This window comes from Channa argus, chromosome 21 (genome assembly GCF_033026475.1).
Source record: "Channa argus isolate prfri chromosome 21, Channa argus male v1.0, whole genome shotgun sequence".
Classification (NCBI taxonomy): domain Eukaryota; kingdom Metazoa; phylum Chordata; class Actinopteri; order Anabantiformes; family Channidae; genus Channa; species Channa argus.
The window spans coordinates 15,230,813-15,250,561 of NC_090217.1; the positions used below are offsets into that span (position 1 = coordinate 15,230,813).

Here is a 19,749-nt window from a genome sequence, read left to right on the forward strand (position 1 = left end):
TTTGTGAAAGATGAGATGAAGACAAAGAAAATAGATGAAGAAAGAGGGAGAAGAGAGAGAATGAAAAGAAGAGAGGGACTGTCAGGAAATTCAGACAAAGATGGACCTAATTCCTCATTGTGTCATCACATCTAAAAATGAGGAGGTGACCTAATTTGCCCGCAGAGTGACAGTGACACAGGAAGATGGGTTGTTGTGGTTGAGGTGATGGAGCAGTCAGATTGTCACAGCAGCTATATTTATAGTTAGAGCTATTTAACATTCATGGCTCCCACAAAATTGCTGGCTTCAGTTTACTGATCGGTGAAGCTCATAACAATATCAAAACAACTGAGAAACGAGAAACAGACAGGTGAGTAAGTAAAGCAAGCTACTGAAAAGAAGGAGCTCCTATCGAAAACATACTTGACCACTGGGCTCCAACAAGTCGGCTTTAAAATACAAATATGCAACCACTGGGCTTCAGACCACAACCAAAACCAGGGCAGGGTGAGACCAAGTTAAGACCCCAAGACCAGACACACAGCAAATACCACACAAATATAGTAAGTGCAGAAAATCAAAGTCAATAAAAATATCAAGCACATAAAAACTATATGTTATTATATATGTCCAATCAGAACATTTTGTGGTCGATTCATATATTTTTATATATACACACATATATACATGCATATATATATATATATATATAAACACACGTGTGTGTGTGTGTGTGTGTGTGTGTGTATATACATATATATAGATGTTAAAGAGAAGAAACAAACTATTGTGCAAGTGGAGCTAATTAAAAATCATAACAGCTGCATATTTCATTTGATAGTTCATGAATATTTCTCTCTCCAACTCAAACTAACAAACATTATCACCTTCAGCAAAGTCGGATTTATAGGCACTGCTGTGTTAGGCCGCGTACGTTTTAGCTCCATGTACCGATTAAACTACCAACTGAGTTTATTTCACCTTCGTGATGCAAATGAAGCACCGAGAGCAAAGGACAAATTAGACATCTGGAGAAAGTCTGAAAATACCCTCGAAACTCAGCAAGGATGCTCTGTAGTGCTGATCCTAATTAGCACAAAACCACTTTAGCTTCGAAAAACTAGTCCTTTAGTGTTCAAGATGTAAATGCAGGACGGAAAGAAACAATGAGATAAATCAATAAAATAATTCATCCAAGTAACTTCTAAGGATGAGGAGCTGTCAGGAAATACAGAGGGAAAATGCCTCTAACTAACAACGTGGTTACGAGCTCATAAGTTTCTTAGTGTTCGGCCATTAAACCAGCAGCTGACACAGGATGAAGTCGAATGTTGATAATGACTAAGTTAAGTTGAAAAGTGCTGACAATGCACTTCAAAGTCTTTAATGTTATGCAGCAGGCAAGTTAAGTTAGTGATTGTGTATATTACTGGATATGTTCATATTTTGTCATTTGAAATGCCTCCGTGTGTTTTACTACACACAGATTCCCCATTGAGCTATGGTGGCACGATTTCATTTAAATCATTACTCATTGTTCATCTCTGAGTCGGAACAAAAAGCAAATGCAAGACCCCTTACTCATGATGATGTCATACAAAATAAGAGTTCAGACCATTTATGAAAAACAGTTTTACTTTCAAAGACCTCAACCTCAATTTTCTGTTACAGCAGATACATCGACAACTTGCACATGCAATATCAGACAGTTTGCCATTTGATAGCAGGATGTGTCATTTGTGTGTGTGTGTGTGTGTGTGTGTGTGTCTGCTTAAATGGCACTGACAGCAACAGAGAATATTGTCCCGTTCCAACAGTTGTATTTTTTTTTTTTTAAAAAGCGCATATTGATCAATTTACAACTGAACCTTGTCAGGAACAACACGTGTTCAAGGCAACAGAATCACATTATGCTTCAAGATTAGAGGAACCAGTGATATAACCAGAGTTTGCATATGCTGTGTGAAGGCCTGTGACCGGGTTTAAAAGTAAAATCCCACCTACACATATTCTTACACGTAAGTCTGCAATACAGCACAGGGGTCATTTTTCAATGAGGGTTAACTTACTTTCTATAGTCGACCATTCCAGATGTTTGGAATTAACAAGTTGATTCTGACGATTGTCTGTCAACCTGCCTTAGGTGTCGCACTCTAACACGGGCATCAAACTCTCCTCTCTTACTCTCGATTAAGATTAAATTAACAATAGCTGTTTTTGAAACTATGTGGAGATGCTTCAAGGTGGAGTTTTACAAGAGGCTGTTGTGGTAATAGAACATTCAGAAATACATAAAAAAAAAAGTGGAAACACAAATACACGGGCTAATTTCTCTGCAGTGGTAGGCAGTTCAAATACAACTTTCGGGGTAACACGAACAGCAAGGGGGATTGGGTTCAAAGGACCAGACTCAACAGTAAACATGAATCAACTCTTTCCTCCCAAAACATGTTGACTTGTCCCTTGTTAATACAGAAAAGGGTTCTGCCTCTTTCATATTTTCCCAGGAGTTCAGAGTACAGTAAATTACTTTCACACACACACACACAACTGTCTGGAGTATAGAATATGTAATATGAGAACACGCAGTATAGGCATAGTAGGGCTCAGTCCTTTAGTGCACATTCAGTATAAAACACATCAAATGCATTTCCACCCAAAGGTTCAGGAACCTTGTCTGAGATAAAAAGTCCTATCAAAGGGAGCTGGGATTAGCATTCTCACCCCCGAGGAGGATTAGAGCTCAAATTAACCTGCTAATGTTCGAAACCATATTGGGCCACTTTTGATATGCACAGCGGGATTCAGATGTGTAAATTGCTGTGCGGTATTCAACAATTGGCAGCATTCGGCACTGAAGGCTCCACCAAAACAGTTCCTGGACCTTTAGAAAGCACTTTTCTTGACCAGGGTCTTTTTTGTGGGGGGCTAGAACTACATCCAGGCCCTGGTTTCTCCAGTGGAAATGCAAGTAGAGGACCTAAGTTCCTCAAAGGGTTCCTGGTCCCTGCAGTGGAACTGGGTCTTTCCTTTATTGAAACCTTACGCAAAAACAGTCCTTTAAATTGAACCTATACTCTCAAAAATATGTTTTATTTTTTTAGGATGGACCTTTTTATTTGGACCTTTACCTGACAGATGCGGCTTGTCACATTCTTCTGATAGAAGGACCGATTTTCTAGATTTACTAAGAAGCTGAATGACGGCTGAATATCCTGGAAACAAAAGTGTAAACAGGAATCCATATTCAAGTATTCATTTTCATAAAAACAGTCCAGTAAAGCTCTGTCTGTGAAACAGGTTTTCTTGGTAGCTCATTGCAGACAGCTGCAGTTATCTGGCTGAGAAAATGTGACAGTGTTTATTGGTCTCTTGCTAAAAAAAAAGGTTTTTTTGTAAAGGTTTAGTGTCATTTTCTGACACCTAGTACTTATCGATGACTGGGCTTAAGATTTTTTTTAAGGTTTTGTTTACCAGCTCAGTTAAAGGATTCCTGTGGCCATGCTAGCTGCCATCCTCCAAACCGAGTGCGACCGGACCAGTTCCGGTAACATCTTCATATCTGCACATTCAGTAACCTGGATTACTTCTTAAGCGTGGGGCTAAATGTTGTTTTAAGCCTTTTACAGTACGTACTGCTCTGAACAAAGCACAACTCAACTCCATTTTATTTTTACAAGGTTTGAAATGTGTCTGGAGGAGAGTTTTTTTTTTTTTTTTTGTTTTTTAAACGGAGTAACAAATGGAAATCAAACCACGCATGTGCGGAAAGCGTGTGCATCCTGACTGTACCAAAGCTTTAGCGAATGTCAAAGGTTTAAAGAGTTTTATCTAGCAGCACTGCAGACAGCAGAAGTCTCTGTCACGGACCTTGATCACTCACTGGGCTCAGCAGCTGTCCTGTGGAGAGTCTGGGTTTAAGCCCCTTTGAAGGACCTCGACGTGTCACTGAGGAAGACACTGAATCCCCCCAGGCTCCGAGGACACTTTAGCTCACTTTCCTTTAGGCAAGAGCCAGGGAAACACTGGCTGAGTACAAATTCAGTAAACCTATATCAGCTTCTAAGTACAGTTGTGACCTTGTGCTAGATTAATCGCTCAACGAATGACTGGACTGAAGTTCTCGACAACGGGTAAGAAGGTAGCACGAGAGCACGCGAGAGGGGCTGTAACTCTGTTCGTCCTCTAGAAAGGCCAGTGCAAGTCCTCAAAGTCCCCTGACGGACTCATGTTTACATCCGTCTCCAGCAAGCTCATGATGACCGCCATCGCTGCCTCGTCACTGCTGAAGCTGCTCAGGCCCGGGACCACCATGCTGTCTAGTTCTAGCTGGGATGACTCGCCTTGGGGAAACAGAGCAAAGAAAAGGAGATTTTAAAAAAATAAATAAAAATAATTGATTTGACCTTATTTAGAAGGTAAGAAGGTAAAATGTGCTAATTGGGAAATACTGTAAAATGTGAAAGACACTGATAAAGTGGACTATTTAAATCCTACTGGCCAAATATAATGTCAGATTAAGTCTTTATGCAATTAGTAAAAAAAAAAAAACTGAAAAAAACTCCTGTGGATATTTACTTTAATCCTTTAGCTAATTTTCCTCAGTAACTATTTAGCTGTTTGTCCACCAGTCCGAAAAACATAGTCTCCACTGAGTAAAGTGAAAAAAAGAATCGTCTGTAAAACCGAAAAATTATGAGTTGTAGTCAACAGTAAAACAACAGCTTCAGTTATTCCCCCCCCCCCCCCCCCCTAAAAAAAGTCAAGCATTTCTCACATTTGCTTGGATGACTTTTGTCACTGTTTTCTTCTTCTTTGCAGAAATATACATTAAAACTGGTAAAAGCCTCGGAGCAAATTTGTGATATTACCTGTAGTTTCGGGAGCTGCAGTGCTAGCGCTCGCCGCTGTCCTCGAGTCAGACTGGGACTGTGACAAACTGTCCGCTCCATCCTCTCTGCTGGATGCCTGGAACAAGCCATTTTATGTTAAAACACTACACAACACACACCTTCTCCATCAGAGTGTGTAATTAAACAAGTTGTAGGAGAAGCCAGTGACCCACATCTTTAAGGTTTCCTGTTACATTTGAATAAACCTTTTCGAGGAACGAGCAAATACAAAATGGTTGATTTACAACTCAAGTCTTTACTATAAGTTATTTATAAAAAACTTAATGTAATAATTTTATTACAAGGAACAATACACAATAGTGTGGATGAGGTTATGAAGTCAATCAACTGTCTGGTCATAGTCTGTGCGAGCTGTGCAAATTCTGTGCCTACGCAACCAGAACTCAACATGCCACAATTTGCAAAATGAACTGGAGAACTTTTCCTGGAGTTTTGTGATAAAAGCGGACCAAAAGTGTGATTTGCCTCCATGTTAATGCGCTGCATTTTAGACCACTCACGTTCAGATCGCTGGTCTGTGGGGAAACCAGTGGACATTTGTCCTGGTTTGGGCCAAATGGACTGGAAGCTTCGCTTGATGGAGAGGAGTTCACCCTGCTCAAAATGAAGGATCAGCAAGAGAGAAAAAAAAAAAAAACAAAAAAAAAACTTTGAAAACTTTATACAAAAGATACATTTCACCACAGAGGCTTCATTTCAGAGGGGATGCAGCTTTCTCTATTAAATTTTCTTTTTTTTTTTCCTTAAAGAAACGAAATGCACCTGTAGGAGTCGATGAGCTCGTTTGCGATTTGGGTCCCTATGCTCCCTGCATAGATCATTGTACCCACTCCACTGGAGAGGCTGGGAATTATAGGTATTTGTTTTGTGTCATCTGTGAAAGAAAACAGAAGTAAATTCAACATCGTACGTAGAAAATTCACAAACTAGAGAAAAATGCAAATATGTGAACACTTTGTTGTTTTCATCACTTTGGTAGAACTTCTTGGTTGTGGATCATCTCTGTACTTTTTATTTGCCAATTCCAACCTGACTTTCTGATTCTTACTGCAGATGAGGGGTTTACATCATGTGGTACTTTATGTCCTCGGTGTTTCTGTTCATAATAATTTCTTTAAATGGTGGATTGTGGTACCTTCACCCTTCTGTGGGTGGAGCACACGGCTATAGTCACTGACTGTGGATTTCTTCACAGTCAGTGAAGAAATTTCTTAAATAAGAGCTGAAATACTGAACTTTTGTCTCATATCCATGTTTTGATCTTAAACACATACTGTATGTCCCCATTGTACAGCACAAACAAATGGATTAGTCTTGCTGTTCCAATACTTTTAGAGGAAACTGTATGCATGGTATCTCTTACCTTGAAGTGCTTTTGAGCTTCCTGCCTCCTCAGCATCTTTTGTGTGATCAGGCCCCCTGCTGGTTCAAATAAGTTAATATGCTGCTTTGTAAAAGAAACAAAACTGTTCTGGGGCAATTTAATGGATAATGTGGGGATATGACAGGAGGTCAACATCAAAAACAAAAGTTCAGGACAATGAGTGTTGAGGAGTTTTAGCGTGGATCCAAAGAGTCAAAAGAGGTAAAAAAAGAGACAAACAAGATCAGATTGAAAGAATTAAATCACTACTTACGAGACAAATCTGTTTAAGGACACGATAAACTCCACTTCTTTGGTCCATGGATTTGTGAAACTAAACCACTGACTTTGCAGGGAAATGTAGGAGCCGTGCTTCGTTTTGAATTTGTAGCACTGTGTCTCAATCTTCTCTTTGCTTCGAAGAACTGCCAAGAGATCGCACATGAGTCACCACGGAGCACAGCGGAAAATCAGCGCGCTGCTTCAAGTCCTTTGGTCGGTACATTAAACGCTACACATGGGAATGACATTCGTTCTAGGCTAAACATGCTCCGTTTGCAAACACAGAGGTCTGGTTTTGTGCCTAACTGTCCTTTTTTGTGTGGCCTTATATTTGCTATCTGCAGGGACTTTGCTCCATCACCTTGCCTGTGTTTCTCTGCCAGGTGCTGCAGGTCATTCTGGTGGAAGTATTCGTAGCAAGATGTGCCGAGAACTTCCTGCGGCAGATAACCGATGACTGTCGTGGCTCTAGGAAAGACAGAAAACAAATAGGGAGTTTAGGTATTCTGGCTTTCTCTGTCTTTCTCTTTCACTGTCTCTTTGGATTGTGCTCAGGACAAACGGATCAGTGAAAGAGAAATGAGAGTTAACACTGTACAAATAAGCCTCACATGTATAGGTATTGGAAGACTGAGGGGATGATTCATTATACTTTGTTGCGAAATTACTTCCCAAAAAATGAGAAGAGATTTTCATGTGATGCCATCAAGATGCACAGCTCCTTCTGAGAAACAACGGCAAAGACAGAAAGGATTATCTCCACTGACAGTTGAACTGACAAAACTCTGTTAAACCCTGTGCGCTCAGCGGCCTCCTCACCACAACACAGCTCTGCCATTTCTTTCTCAGCGGAACTGCGTCAGAACAAACCCGTGACTCACTACAGGACAATAAATGGGAATTTGTGCAGATGGAGGTAGTTAGAATCAGGAAACTCACTGTTGGTCTACAAAAGTGAACTTGCCGTCGATTGCATAGCGGGTGACGAACTCCGTGGGCTTGATGGCGATGTCTTTTGCGGGCTGGTGGGGCACGTGGGGGTGGAGGCGGCACACAGTCACTAGGCAAGTCAGGTTCGAGGTTTCCTTCTCTGCTTCACCTTCGGAGTCCAGCTGGCTGCCCGGCCAACTCCGCATGTATCCAGTGCAGTGGAGGGTGCAGTATCTGTAGGTGTCTGCTGATACAAGCAGTTTGTCAGATTACTGCAAAAAATTATGAATGTACAGTCATGTGCAAAGGATACAGTTTGCATCCCTTTATTTTGAAATGGCAAAACAGTAGTAAATGAATTTTTAATGCTTTAATTAATTTATCAAGGAGGATGCAAACTTTTGCACAAATATAAATGTAATTATCATTTATTCTTTTTATTAACTTTAATGATCTTTACTACTTTTGGTCATAAAATAGCATTTGTACCAGCTGATGGTGCATTGGTATTATTTTAGGTTTAGGATTGAGTTTCACTGTGAGTGTAAAATGTATTCGGTTCGCCGTTTCAAACTTTTGCATATTTCTACTTAAAATATATTTCAAACAGTATGTAGCGTCACCTTAATGATTCTAAATGCAAAACTTGTAAGTATTCCTTTGAATACTTTGAATACTATAATGCTGTGCAGCTCCAGGACTGAACATGACGTGAATAGTTGATTGATAAATGATTTTTCCAACTCAAAAATCCCTCAAACAACAAGCTCCCCTCAGCTGAGTCACTTCAACTGGTTCCCCGGCAGCGAGGTAACAGCAAAAAAAAACAAAAAAAATGATACAAAATAGCTGTGATCCACATGAGCTGCAAATTTAAGAGGGTCAGTGTGTTCGTCTGTGTTTATCTGGATTCAGTTTGTCTTTGTGTGCGATTCTGTACGTGACATCATTCTCTCTCTGTGATCCCATGAAACAAGCAAAGCTAACAATGTGTCAGCCCATCTCCAGTACTTCCATACTCTATACTGTCTGCAACTTTAAGGTATTTTTAGCAAATATTGCACAAACAGGAAAAACACCAGATTAAATGAATTTGTGCTGCAGCAGCCCGGTGTCGGACTGGCTCCGAATTTATGCGAAGATGGTTTTCAGTAAACTAGCATGGACGTGGATGACGAGTTTTTAATAGTTTTCACACAAAAATGGAGTTTAGTGTCAGGATCAGTTGATAGATAGATGGTCAATACCTGATATTTGTTCACAAGAGAAAGAAAATACTATCATCATGATATGGCTTTTACTTTAATTAAAGTAAAAGTATATATAGTAACATAAAAAGTAAAAAACAATACTGTATTAAAAATACAATATTTCTGTTGCATATTGTGGTTAAATGTCATAAAAGTTGAAATTGTTTGGGACTAGAACGTTAGTGTTTTGTGTCCTTATACCCTGCAGGACAGTTGCTGATCTTTGCCACTGGGTGGCGCCAAACCTCTGGTTTATGTCGCCACAATTAGGTTTAGATGGGGTTTGGACCATGTTCTGACTTCATGGTTATACAATGTAACAATGACCTACTTCCTGTGCAGGACAATGTTTTGTTTTGTTTTTTGTTTAACTGTGGCATCTTTTGGGAAAAAAAAACTGCAGAATTCTTTCCACTTATCAAACCAGCAAAACTGACCCACATTGAGAAAAGTGTTTTGTTTTTGTTTGTTTGTTGATGTTAAATTAATGACAAAAACCATGTATTTGGTTAGAAAGTGATCAAAATTAACCTGAAAATCCTGAAAACCTACATGATCACCACCATTATCATCACCGATTTTCATAAATACTTCTATGGCAGATCAGGAGGAAACCATGCCACAGAACCACAGAAGTGAAGGTTAAGGCCGTCCTGCTTACGATCAGCCCCGGCAGGTGGAAAATGGGAGGGGGACTCACCTCTCCACCTATTCCTCATCAGAGATCACAATCTGTATTTCCTCCTGGACAGGGCTCATGTTTTCCACTGCTTTTGTTTGTTTTTGCACTGGCTGCCTGAAAACTGACCTCACGGCTTAGAAACACTTTCAAAGACATCTTATTCATCTATTGCTACACATCCTCATTCCTCCTCCTCATCTGTTTCGAACTAAAATGCCGGGCAGTCGCAGGGCTGAACATGACCGCTGAGTACTACCGATGATTTTTTCGAGAAAAAAAAGAAGGTCCTCTCAAGTGAGACACTTTAAGTGCTCCAAAGATTGAAAGGACTGTGTTCTTCTTGTTTGACCCGAGTGGCTTTAAAGGGTTTGGGTCCAACCGGTTTGGGATTTTAAGCTATTAATCAGTTATGGCTGAGCTGCGTCCTGTAAATGATAGAAATGCATCTCATGTACGAGTTACAGGGCGGAGCCCAAAACACATCCAAGTCTGACATTTCTGGCACCGGTTGCTTGGCCTTTAACTGCTCAGCACTTCCATCCGATATTTCAAAGTGCACTAAAAAACGGAACAGTACTGGAAGTACTTAGTTGAAAATAGGGCACAGCACTGAGCAACGGAAGTGGATCAGTGCAACTAGTGGTCATGTGAACCGAAGGGGAGTCGAGATACTGTCATTTGTCTCGGTTTTGCGGCACTGTTTTATTCACGCTTCGCAATCACGGGTTCATTCATTAGCTGTTTGGAGCTGCAAGTTGACTGCTCAGCATTATAACCTGATACTTTGCCCTGTTGCTCGGCCGACACACGGGTGACACTGCCATTAGCTGCTGCCGCAGGTCTCCTCTCCTCTCGACAGTCTCCTTACGAGCTTTATTTATTGATTTATTATATTTACAGATCCATTGTTCTTGAACACGTTTGGATAAATGGCAATGTCGCTGACTGAACCGAAGACAAGCACTGAGAGAAAACTGAAATTTCCTCGGTTGCTGTGATGTTATTAGTCAGTAGCTCCAAGTTTAAACGCACCTTTTTTTTTGACGGTGCCAGGCAACGAGAGCTTGTCCGCACGCTTCCCCGCCACTTCGCCGCCATTGTGCTTCATGCGGCAGAAGAAAGACCTCCGGGCTCCGGTGGACAAGTGGAATGGTTTGGTGGGGGTGTCTGCCTGGGCCTGCACCCCACCTGCACAAAGAGAGACGGCATTGATGACATGTTTGATTTCAGTTAGCCTCCATGTGCATCACTCTTCAACTCTCAGTGCTGTCTTCCATGTCAATTAGATTTTTTTCCCCCCCTCAATGCAGACATGACGACAGACTTACTTGAAGTATCGATGAGGCGCTGACGAGGGTTCAGCTCCAAAGATGACAGCTGCTCCTTTACCTTGTTGATGTCTTTGGGATGGATGAAATCAAACAAGCTCTTCCCAGTCAGCTCCAGCTGTGAACCCAGATGACAAGCATGGACGAATCTGCCTTTTTATGTCTCTGTGTTTTATCAACTGTGTTTGTTTGCATCATACTAACAGACTTGCATTGTGGATTACCAAAAAGATGGCCACCAGACGCTAACATTTTGTGGGATTTGTTCAGTTTTACAGTTGTTACTTTTCCAAAACCTCACGTGAAATCTAAGGAGACAGTTCACTCAGTTTTATTAGCTTTGCAGGGCGTAAATGTGTTTCGGCTGTGACGGAGAACTGCAGCATGCATCACAGTCATGGTTTAGTGGTTATGCCCCAAATAGCATGTGCTTCACTTCAGCCCACACAATGTCTCTTTATCTCAGTCTCTGTTCTTTTCTGCTTGCCTCCAGTTGTATCTCAAAGCTGGAAAAATGTGCTCAGCAATGTCAAACGTGTGGTTATCATTCCAACTGCCGAGCATTATAAACTAACTTTGAGGAAGTTAGAAATGCTCGGATTGCTGGCTCTGCAGACACACTGAGAGCCAGTGAGGACGTGAGGTACAAAATAAAGTAAAATACCATAAACTGACTCAAAATTACATCTAATTATACCAATAAATACACAGTCCAAACATAGTGTTGAACACATGCTAATGGTTAGCGCATACTGTGCTATATAACTAAACAGTTGGACTCTTAGTTACAGGACCTTGGCTGGATATCGTCTCTCGCTATCTTGTTCTCTCCTTTTCCTGTCTCTGTCTAGACTGTATAGTGTCTGATAGCAGAAAAATAATCTCTAAAAAAAATTATATACTATCATATACTATAAATTATATCCTAACTATATATTAGTTTTTTCCTTGAGGAAAACAGAATTGTTTTATACATTTTATATAATTTAATTTTTTCAAGAAATATTAAAACTTAATTATTTGGCCAATTAGAGTTATTAGACATAAGCCATAAACGCAGTACATACAGAATTAAAAAAAAATACAGAATACAAATACTATTATATACTTGGAATTTACTCTGTGCAACACACCTGACTGGAGTTGAGGATCTTGGAGACGGACTCAGAGATGAACAGGATTTTTGCCCGGTCACAACTTACAACTAACAGGAAGCCGTCAGCAGCCTAAGGGACACACAGACAGACAGAAATTAATACACAGATAGACATATAATCAAACCCAGCTGTTTGGGATTGTAGATGAGCACCTGCCTTCAGTAGAAGGTGCCTGAGGTCATCATGAGGCAGGATGGAAGGCTTGTGGGTGGTGTCTGTAAAGGCGCTGCCCGTCCCAGCTGAAACACCATGAGGACAACAAAAGCTTTAAGACATTTTCCGACATTTTAAACAACCCCGTGGTTTAAAAGTTACCTCTGAGGGCTTTCAGGTGTTGCACAGCCTTCCGCAGCACGGTGAGTTTGTCGAGTTTTCGAGCCATGGGCTGACAGGCAGGGATCATGGCAGCCAGCTCATCAATGAGGTTGTTCATTTTGTCCCGCCGTCGCTTTTCAATCTGACGGTGAGGCTCCCTGTAGATACACTCAGCTATCAGTCAGTGTGAGACCCTCACACCTGCTGCATGGCTTTCAAGTTAGTAGTATTACAGTAATTATTAGTCAGTAGATGAAAAAAAAAAAAAAAAAAAAAAAAAAGGAATAACCTGAAGCATTTCATTTTAACCTGCTGGTCCTCTCCTTCCGACCTGCAAAAATGGGATCGAAAATCAAATTCTGTGCCAGCATTTTTTACTATAAGCGTGTGAACACTGCCAGGAAGTCAGCGTACCTGCTGAGGTCATCATCCATTTGGAAATCAGTGCTTTGCCTCCGAGATCAAACAGACATAATGGGAGTCATATAGTGTGTAATGAGAACAATGTATGCACTGGACAGCACAGTAAATGGATTCAAACCAGAGAACCTAAGGTAAGATTATCGTGGGTTTTTATTTTTTTTTATTTTTGCACAAGCAACATAGCTGGTCTCTTACTGTACACGGGTGTCCGACCTCCCCTCCACAACTCCCTTTCGTTTCCTTGGCAGTTCGATACCCGGCACAGAGGAGCCTGCCTGGATTGGCCCTTCCTCCTCTGCAGCGGGATCTAATACACGGAAAAAGCAACAGTCGAGCAACACATTGATGTGAGAGACGGCAAATAAACACATCCACCTTGAGATTTCCTTGGCACTGGCTTGTTGGATGCGCTATTAATAATTCACTATGAATGAATGACTAGGACATGCTCTGCTACTAGGGGTCGTTGAGTTTGTTGGACATAGTGAGCTGCAAATACAAAGCATTCATCGGTTTTCTTTTGGTTGTTTTTGAATATTTTAACTGCATAAATAAATGAAGAGAAAAAAAAAACCAAGGTGTGGCCTTGGTGATTCACGCACACCACCAAGGCCTCGCCCGGACTGTGTGGCAACAAGAAAGTCAATGCACCTTCAGGCTTCGAAAGCTATTTTGAGCTAATCACCGGCCCCTTTTGTGTGCAGCCTCTTGTTAGCAGCACAACATTGATTCACACTGAAAGCTAATCATAGTACACATTTGTAGAAATTATCACAGTGCTAGTTAATAAATATCCAAAAAAGTGAATTAATAGGAAAACTGTTACAATATAAGGTGAAAAGAGTGTTTTCATAAACATAATGTCAAATTAATGCTTCTTTACTTTCATAATTTGTATTTCTTTGTTTTAAGAACCATTTTTAAATGATTTTATTTTATCATTCCTTATAATTCATTCCTATACACAGTACATAGATCAGTATTTGCTAATCATAAAGTAGTCTATTCTGCCTTTATCCTTCTAGGGTCAGTGTTCATTTTGATTTAGGTCACACCACTCTTTATTTTTCTAGCACATTATTGTTAGCAACTGAAAAGTATCCATTGATATCTAGACCCCGACCCCCCCCCCCCCCCCTTTTTTTTTAAAGCTAAGCTTTTTGTGAAAACAATCAGGATGACTCACAAATCTGTTTGCAGTAGTGGGAGGTAGCTATTTTTGAAAGGTTGATGTCTTGCTCAGGAATGTTTGTCTAACTGTGGAACCAGGCAGGCAACAAAAGCTGGTCCGCGTCTGCCAGAAATTCTTCTCCGTCACTCTCACTTCTGCACCCCCCCCCCCCCCGAGCACATACCATAGCTTAGTCCTACTCTGTGGTCATCTGTTTCTAGGCGAAGTCAATGCACTGGCCCTAGATTGCCATTGAATGGCGCCAAACATCCAGCTTTGCTCAGAGTGTGTCAGGCACGTGAGAGTAAATGGGTTTGGGCTATCGTCTTACCGAATGCTTATATAATGCTGTAACACTGACCTAGTTCCCTCTCAGGACTCCCAATACTTTAAATTGTGACTTCCAATTGTGGGACCAAAGTGTTTTCAATGTGACCGTTGTGACTGACCCATATTCTACAACTTTTCTCCACAGAGGAAAAAACGGATTGATAATAACGGCAAACTTTTAATAATCATTTTAGTAAAGAGAAGAACGCTTACACTTGTGTGTTTTCTCTAACCTTTAAATGACATTTTATTGTTTGCCCTCAGGATTTGTATAATGACATGTAAATGTAAGTTTATACTTAAGATTCCTAGAAGACAACGTGGAGCTAAACATGTCATAATCTTCCTTCCCGCGGGTACAAAAGTGAAACATCACTAACAAAGACATGAGCCTTTAGCGTGGAGTAAACATTAATGATATAGACATAATTTTCATTAATCCCTCGAAAAGGAGTTTAGTGGGTCATCACTGACGCAAAAGTGGAATGTGGGAGGGAAGGCTTGTCGGCCCTCAGCATCCACCCACAACACCACTGATGCTGCTGCTTCTCTATTAGTCAGGACATTTCCCTGTGGGTACCTGTCCAAGGTTTTCCAGCTGACCGGCTAAAACGTGCCATATATTACAGTGTCAGCTTTGTGCGGAGCTGAGTGCACGCACATACATCGTGAGTCACACCAGAGCTAGAACTGTGACGAGAAAGGTGGCGACTGGCTGAACTTGCAGCACGCGACACACTATATGACTGAAACCGGCAAAATAAACCAGCGCATTTGGTAAAGTATGTGGTGATGGAAAATGGAGTATGTGGCCCGATTTAGAATACGGACGTGATGGACGAGCACCGGTAATCACAATGCATTGACCAAATGGACGGCAGTATAAACACGGATTCAATTAGTCACAAGCTGCTCCCACAATAAAAAGATAAAGTCAACAATTAACCAGAAGGTTGAGCCAAAAAACAACTGTCAAGGGCTTTTTATTTCCAATGAGCTGTTGACACACGTTTAGGCTGTTATCTGTTTTATGCAACGAAACTAATTTCTCCCCTGCACTGAAGTTTCATGCTTTAAAACTCCACAAGAGCAGAGGTGTTCATCCACACAAATTTACAACCCAACCAAAACCACAGGTCATGGAGGCTAAGGAGGAGACGTTAAGCAAACGCATCCAAACACTATAAATTACAGCCAAATCAGCCAGAACAAAAGTATGGATACAAAATCTGATGTAATTTAATCTACAAATGCTGGTTTTGTATAAAAACAATCAAATATTTATGTTAAAAATAGGATATGTTTTTATAAAAATATGTGGAACTAATAAATGCTGATGCATCATTAACACACTTAACTGTGTAGCTGCTCAGAAAGGGCATGTTGACCCGTGTCCTCCAGACAGTACCAGTGTTGTGGGCTGAGTTTAGTCTGTATTTACTCAGCTGTTTTGCAAATCCTTCAGAGCAGGGCATACGTCTGCGCTGTTTTTTTGGTAATATTCAACATGACTGGCTGCTTCATGGCCATCATCCATTAGTGCTCCACGTCCACGCTACTAATGTGCACTCGTGCGTGTAAAACAGTGAATGCACCTCCGCTGTTTCTGTTGCTCTCACAGAATGTTATACGAGTTCTCTTAATCAGTTATTTTTGTTGGTGATCCACTTGGTCTAAAAAAGAAATTTACCAGAGGCACAAAAACAGTGTATGAAAATCCAAATTAGCAACAATGAAAATGAAAATAGAAAAAACTTCATTACAAAAAAATGCAGACCAACCACTACGAAACACGAAATCCTTTCAAAGCACTCAGAATAGCAACAGCGACACACAAAGAGATGTAAGGAGAAGAAACGCAACTAAACTAAGGCCCCACGTTGAGGTAGTAACAACAGGACCTCAGAGGTCAATTTCACCTGCAGAAAGGTCACTGAATGAGTTTAGTCTGGGATGGGTGGGGGCTACCTGTGTCTAAATCTTAGCATGGGCACCAACCCTTTATCAGCCACAACATTACAACTGTCTCTCTTAATAATGTCATGCACTGACACTCTGAGCAGTCTGCAGCTACACAGCCCAGTACACGCTTAGTACAAGTACAAGTATTGGCCTAAAAAACTTCTCTCCTAAAAGTAATAGTAAAAGTACTAAGGAAATGATCTACATTTTACTAAAAGTACAAAAGTAAAAGTGGTTTCTCTAAAAACAAAACAAACCAAAAAAAACTAATACTGATTATGGGGATTATTGCAAAACATGTACAGTAATTAATTTAAATGAGGGTCACAGATCTTTGTTGATAAAGGTGGAGCTGATTTTAACCCCTCAGGATTTATTAGTTCCTAATATTTGTAGAAAAAAAACACACATATTTTGTATGAAAAACCACAAGATGGTATTAATGGTGTTTCTTAGAATGAAACTGTATAATTTGTTTTTTCATATTTTGCATGGACCAGTGCTGCCGTCTTTAAAATGATTCCCTACTGCAGCAGTACTTGATGCTTTTCTTGGAATAAACATTTTTTAAAGTAGGTTGCCGTAACTGGGCCACATATACATAAAACCTTGTTGGCTATTTCTAAGTGGGGGTGGGGTTATAAATAAGCTTTGGCTTTACCTACCCCCTTTCAGTCTCATTTGAGAGGACATTAAGTATTAAAATGCAATAATATGCACGAAGAACGTTCATTTAATTGTTTGAGTGTTACGTGCATCACATGGGAAAGTGTCGTTACAAAATAGTGCCCTGCCTCCACAATGAAGAACAAAAGAATTGCTATACATTCCAATGTTCGAGATCTAACACATTATTTCTGGTTGATTGACAAGCAATTTCTGCTCAACTCCTCAAACCGGTTTGTGAGGAGTAATTAAACATTCCGGAATAACTGATACAGTACATGAGATTGATGGGCTATTCATATTCACTATCATTTCTCCTTCAAAAGAATTTCTTTAAAAGTATTTATAGACTGCCGGCCTGCCAAAGAAAATCAGATACGGAACATTCATCATTTGGATCAAATAACCAAAGCAATTATCGCTTTTTTGCTTTTGGAGCTACTAGAGATGTGCAGTGTGTGTGGCCAGTCGTGACTCTAATGTGCTTGACAGCATATTTAATGGCTATTTAGAAAGTTAATTAATGCCCTTATTAGTTTATCATTGATAGATGATTTTACAGTGCTTCTTTGGAACAGAAACATAATTCGGAGAAGCATAATCACACCACATAGTAACTTATAGAGTCCTATTGTGTCCGTCACTTATTGCAATAGAGTCTTGAAAAATAAGGGATTTTTCTGTCCATTTAAAAGCTTCTTTGGGCCTTTCGTACAGTTTGGTTGTCGATTTTGAGCTTGAAAAAGTTTTGCCGGTTGCACATTACTGCAGTGCTTCTTGTTTTAGGTGTTCAGGGAGCGACTACCTCCCTCTGCTGCACGGTGAAGGCAGCGCTGCTCTACTGATCTACTGACCCAGATTCAGAAGAAGCTGAAGAAAGGATACACAGATATATGGAAGATCAGTATTGTCCAAAAAAGTAAATAAATCAAACACAGAAATAAAGTGCGTTTTTATATTTGCTCTCGTGTGCCTTATGTACTGTTTCCTAACTAACATGTTACAGGATCTTTTTTTTTTTTTATGCAGTAATTTATATTAGACACAGACAAAAAAATGTACATTTACATCGCTTTGTGCATCCACGACTCATTTCATTTGCAGTCTGGATGCGGCGGAGGGGTGAACATCTCCTGCTCTGACTGCAGCTGGGAGGAGCTGCAGAATGAGGACTGGGCCCTTTAGTGCTTTGTGAATTGGATAGTCTGCATCACACTTCCACGATAAATATGGAATTCCAAAGAACGCTTTTTAGCAATTAAGTGACATAAAGAACTTAATGCTAAACGAATGTTTATTTACCGTGACATCATAATGCTTTGTACATTTTCTGAGTGGTATTTTAGTAGCTTATTTCTATTAGTATTTTTTTTTTAAATCACAGCTAAATATTTAATGGCTAAGGAGAATAGAAAGGAACAACAATGCAGGCTGCAATCCTCAACTCTATATCATCACATGGATCATTTTTCTGTAGAAAGGTGTTTGCTCTTCATGCTCTTTATGTTCCTTGAACCTCCTAATGGTTTTCTGTCGCAGTACAGCCAGATGGAGGCTACTTGTAGCATTTCCTAATCACTGTGGTGATTGGAACAGAAACATAATTCGGAGAAGCATATTCAATACAAATACGGTCAGTGTGGTTGTAATGGTAACGTATTAGTTTATTTCTCACCATTTCACACTGGTTCACACAGAACATTGGAATGCGGCAATATTACGGGATTGATTATACTAATCATCAGAACTAGATTAATGCACAAGTCATAGTGAGAAGATTTTAATATACACTAGCCAAAACCAAATTATATACACAAGGGATTTGCGGTGGATAAAAAAAACACCCAAACACACAAAACTCAGGGGGGAAAAGTAAGAGGTGAAGGAAAAGAATGCACAGGTTTGCTTTAAGCACCAGAAACCTCCCGTACAGACACACCTGTGAAGCCACATCAGCTGCCCTACGGCACTTTTGAAGAGGTTAGGAAAATCAAAATCTTGGACACGCTATTGATAAGCATCCAGTTTATCAAGATAAGATAATTGACGGTGGATGAGTGGCAGGTAAGCGGGCATCATGGTGCGTGATTCCGTGCGTTTTCCCCATAGGACGTCTTCTCATAACGCATCAATGTGTCTCCTTCCCACCTCCCAACAGGCGAACAAAGCTCATGCAACTGCGCGCTGCTCGGCGGAGACGAGCACGCACAGATTAATGAATGGACAGATTTCCACTACCACTACGGCTGTTCCCCGGTTGCCAATCGGTATTTTGGGTAGAGCGGGTCTTCAGACTGACGCCTGGCTGTTGCTACATCCTGAAGCTTCACCCTCCAGCCTCGTTGTTCCGTCAGGCTGGGTGCCATCGATATTGCAGATTAGAGAAGTAAAGGTGGCTTGTTGTCAAACTCTGTGAATACATTTTTAGAGTAAGCCTGACTGTACCCACCCAGGGTCGCTGCCTTGACGTTCACCCGGGCCCTGACTAGTAGAATTGCATGTAAGAAGCGACGCAAGAAGTTTGACTTTCTGAAAATGACCCATGCTCTGAGTTTCCGAACCAAATGTTAAGAAGCAAACACTGGTCAAATAAAGTCGCAGGCTGATTCTACACCGTAAAACCGACCCTTCCCGAGCGCTTACCTGCGGTCCTGTCCGCCGTCCCATCAGCGCAGCCGGCCGACATGCCTTCGGACTGGAGCCGCTGTGTCCGATGAAGGCTACGGAGCGCCGCGGTGCATGTGGAGCCACCAGTTGTAGTAGTAAGCTGGAGGAGGGAGCTGCAAAGAGCCGGCCTGTTGTATAATTGACTTCATTTTTTTCCTCACCCTCCTCCTCCCGTAGTTTTTTTTTTTTTTTAACAAAGGAGGCGGAGTGGGAGGTGGGGGTAAAAAAAAAGCAAAAAAACGTGAGGGATGAGTGAGAGCAGAACATTCAGGTCCTTTAGGAAACAAGGACACATGGGAGGATTCGTGCTTGTGTCCTCCTCCTTCAT

At 40.8% G+C, this 19,749-nt stretch overlaps 1 protein-coding gene across 1 annotated transcript; it reads right to left on the reverse strand.

Moving 5' to 3' along the window:
- Window positions 1-2,582: 2,582 nt before the first annotated feature.
- Window positions 2,583-19,582, reverse strand: LOC137106391 (basic helix-loop-helix ARNT-like protein 1). Its single transcript, XM_067489588.1, has 17 exons — window positions 19,398-19,582; window positions 12,821-12,932; window positions 12,617-12,655; window positions 12,492-12,533; window positions 12,203-12,360; window positions 12,044-12,126; window positions 11,864-11,956; window positions 10,731-10,848; window positions 10,435-10,590; window positions 7,480-7,717; window positions 6,902-7,008; window positions 6,533-6,683; window positions 6,259-6,317; window positions 5,658-5,769; window positions 5,396-5,489; window positions 4,854-4,950; window positions 2,583-4,325 (listed from the first exon to the last, which is right to left on the reverse strand). The coding sequence occupies exons 1-17, from the start codon at window positions 19,438-19,440 to the stop codon at window positions 4,168-4,170; spliced, it is 1,860 nt and encodes a 619-aa protein (XP_067345689.1). The 5' UTR covers window positions 19,441-19,582; the 3' UTR covers window positions 2,583-4,167.
- Between the last annotated feature and the right edge of the window lie 167 nt (window positions 19,583-19,749).

What these genes read in the sequence shown, in the direction of transcription:
- LOC137106391 (XM_067489588.1), bottom strand. Translation starts at nt 19,440, where the DNA reads ATGTCGGCCGGCTGCGCTGATGGGACGGCGGACAGGACCGCAG. An exon ending in ACACCTGAAAGCCCTCAGAG is followed by an intron (nt 12,127 to 12,202) that starts GTAACTTTTAAA and finishes ATGGTGTTTCAG; the next exon opens with CTGGGACGGGCAGCGCCTTT. An exon ending in TGGCACCGTCAAAAAAAAAG is followed by an intron (nt 7,718 to 10,434) that starts GTGCGTTTAAAC and finishes TGCTTGTATCAG; the next exon opens with CAGACACCTACAGATACTGC.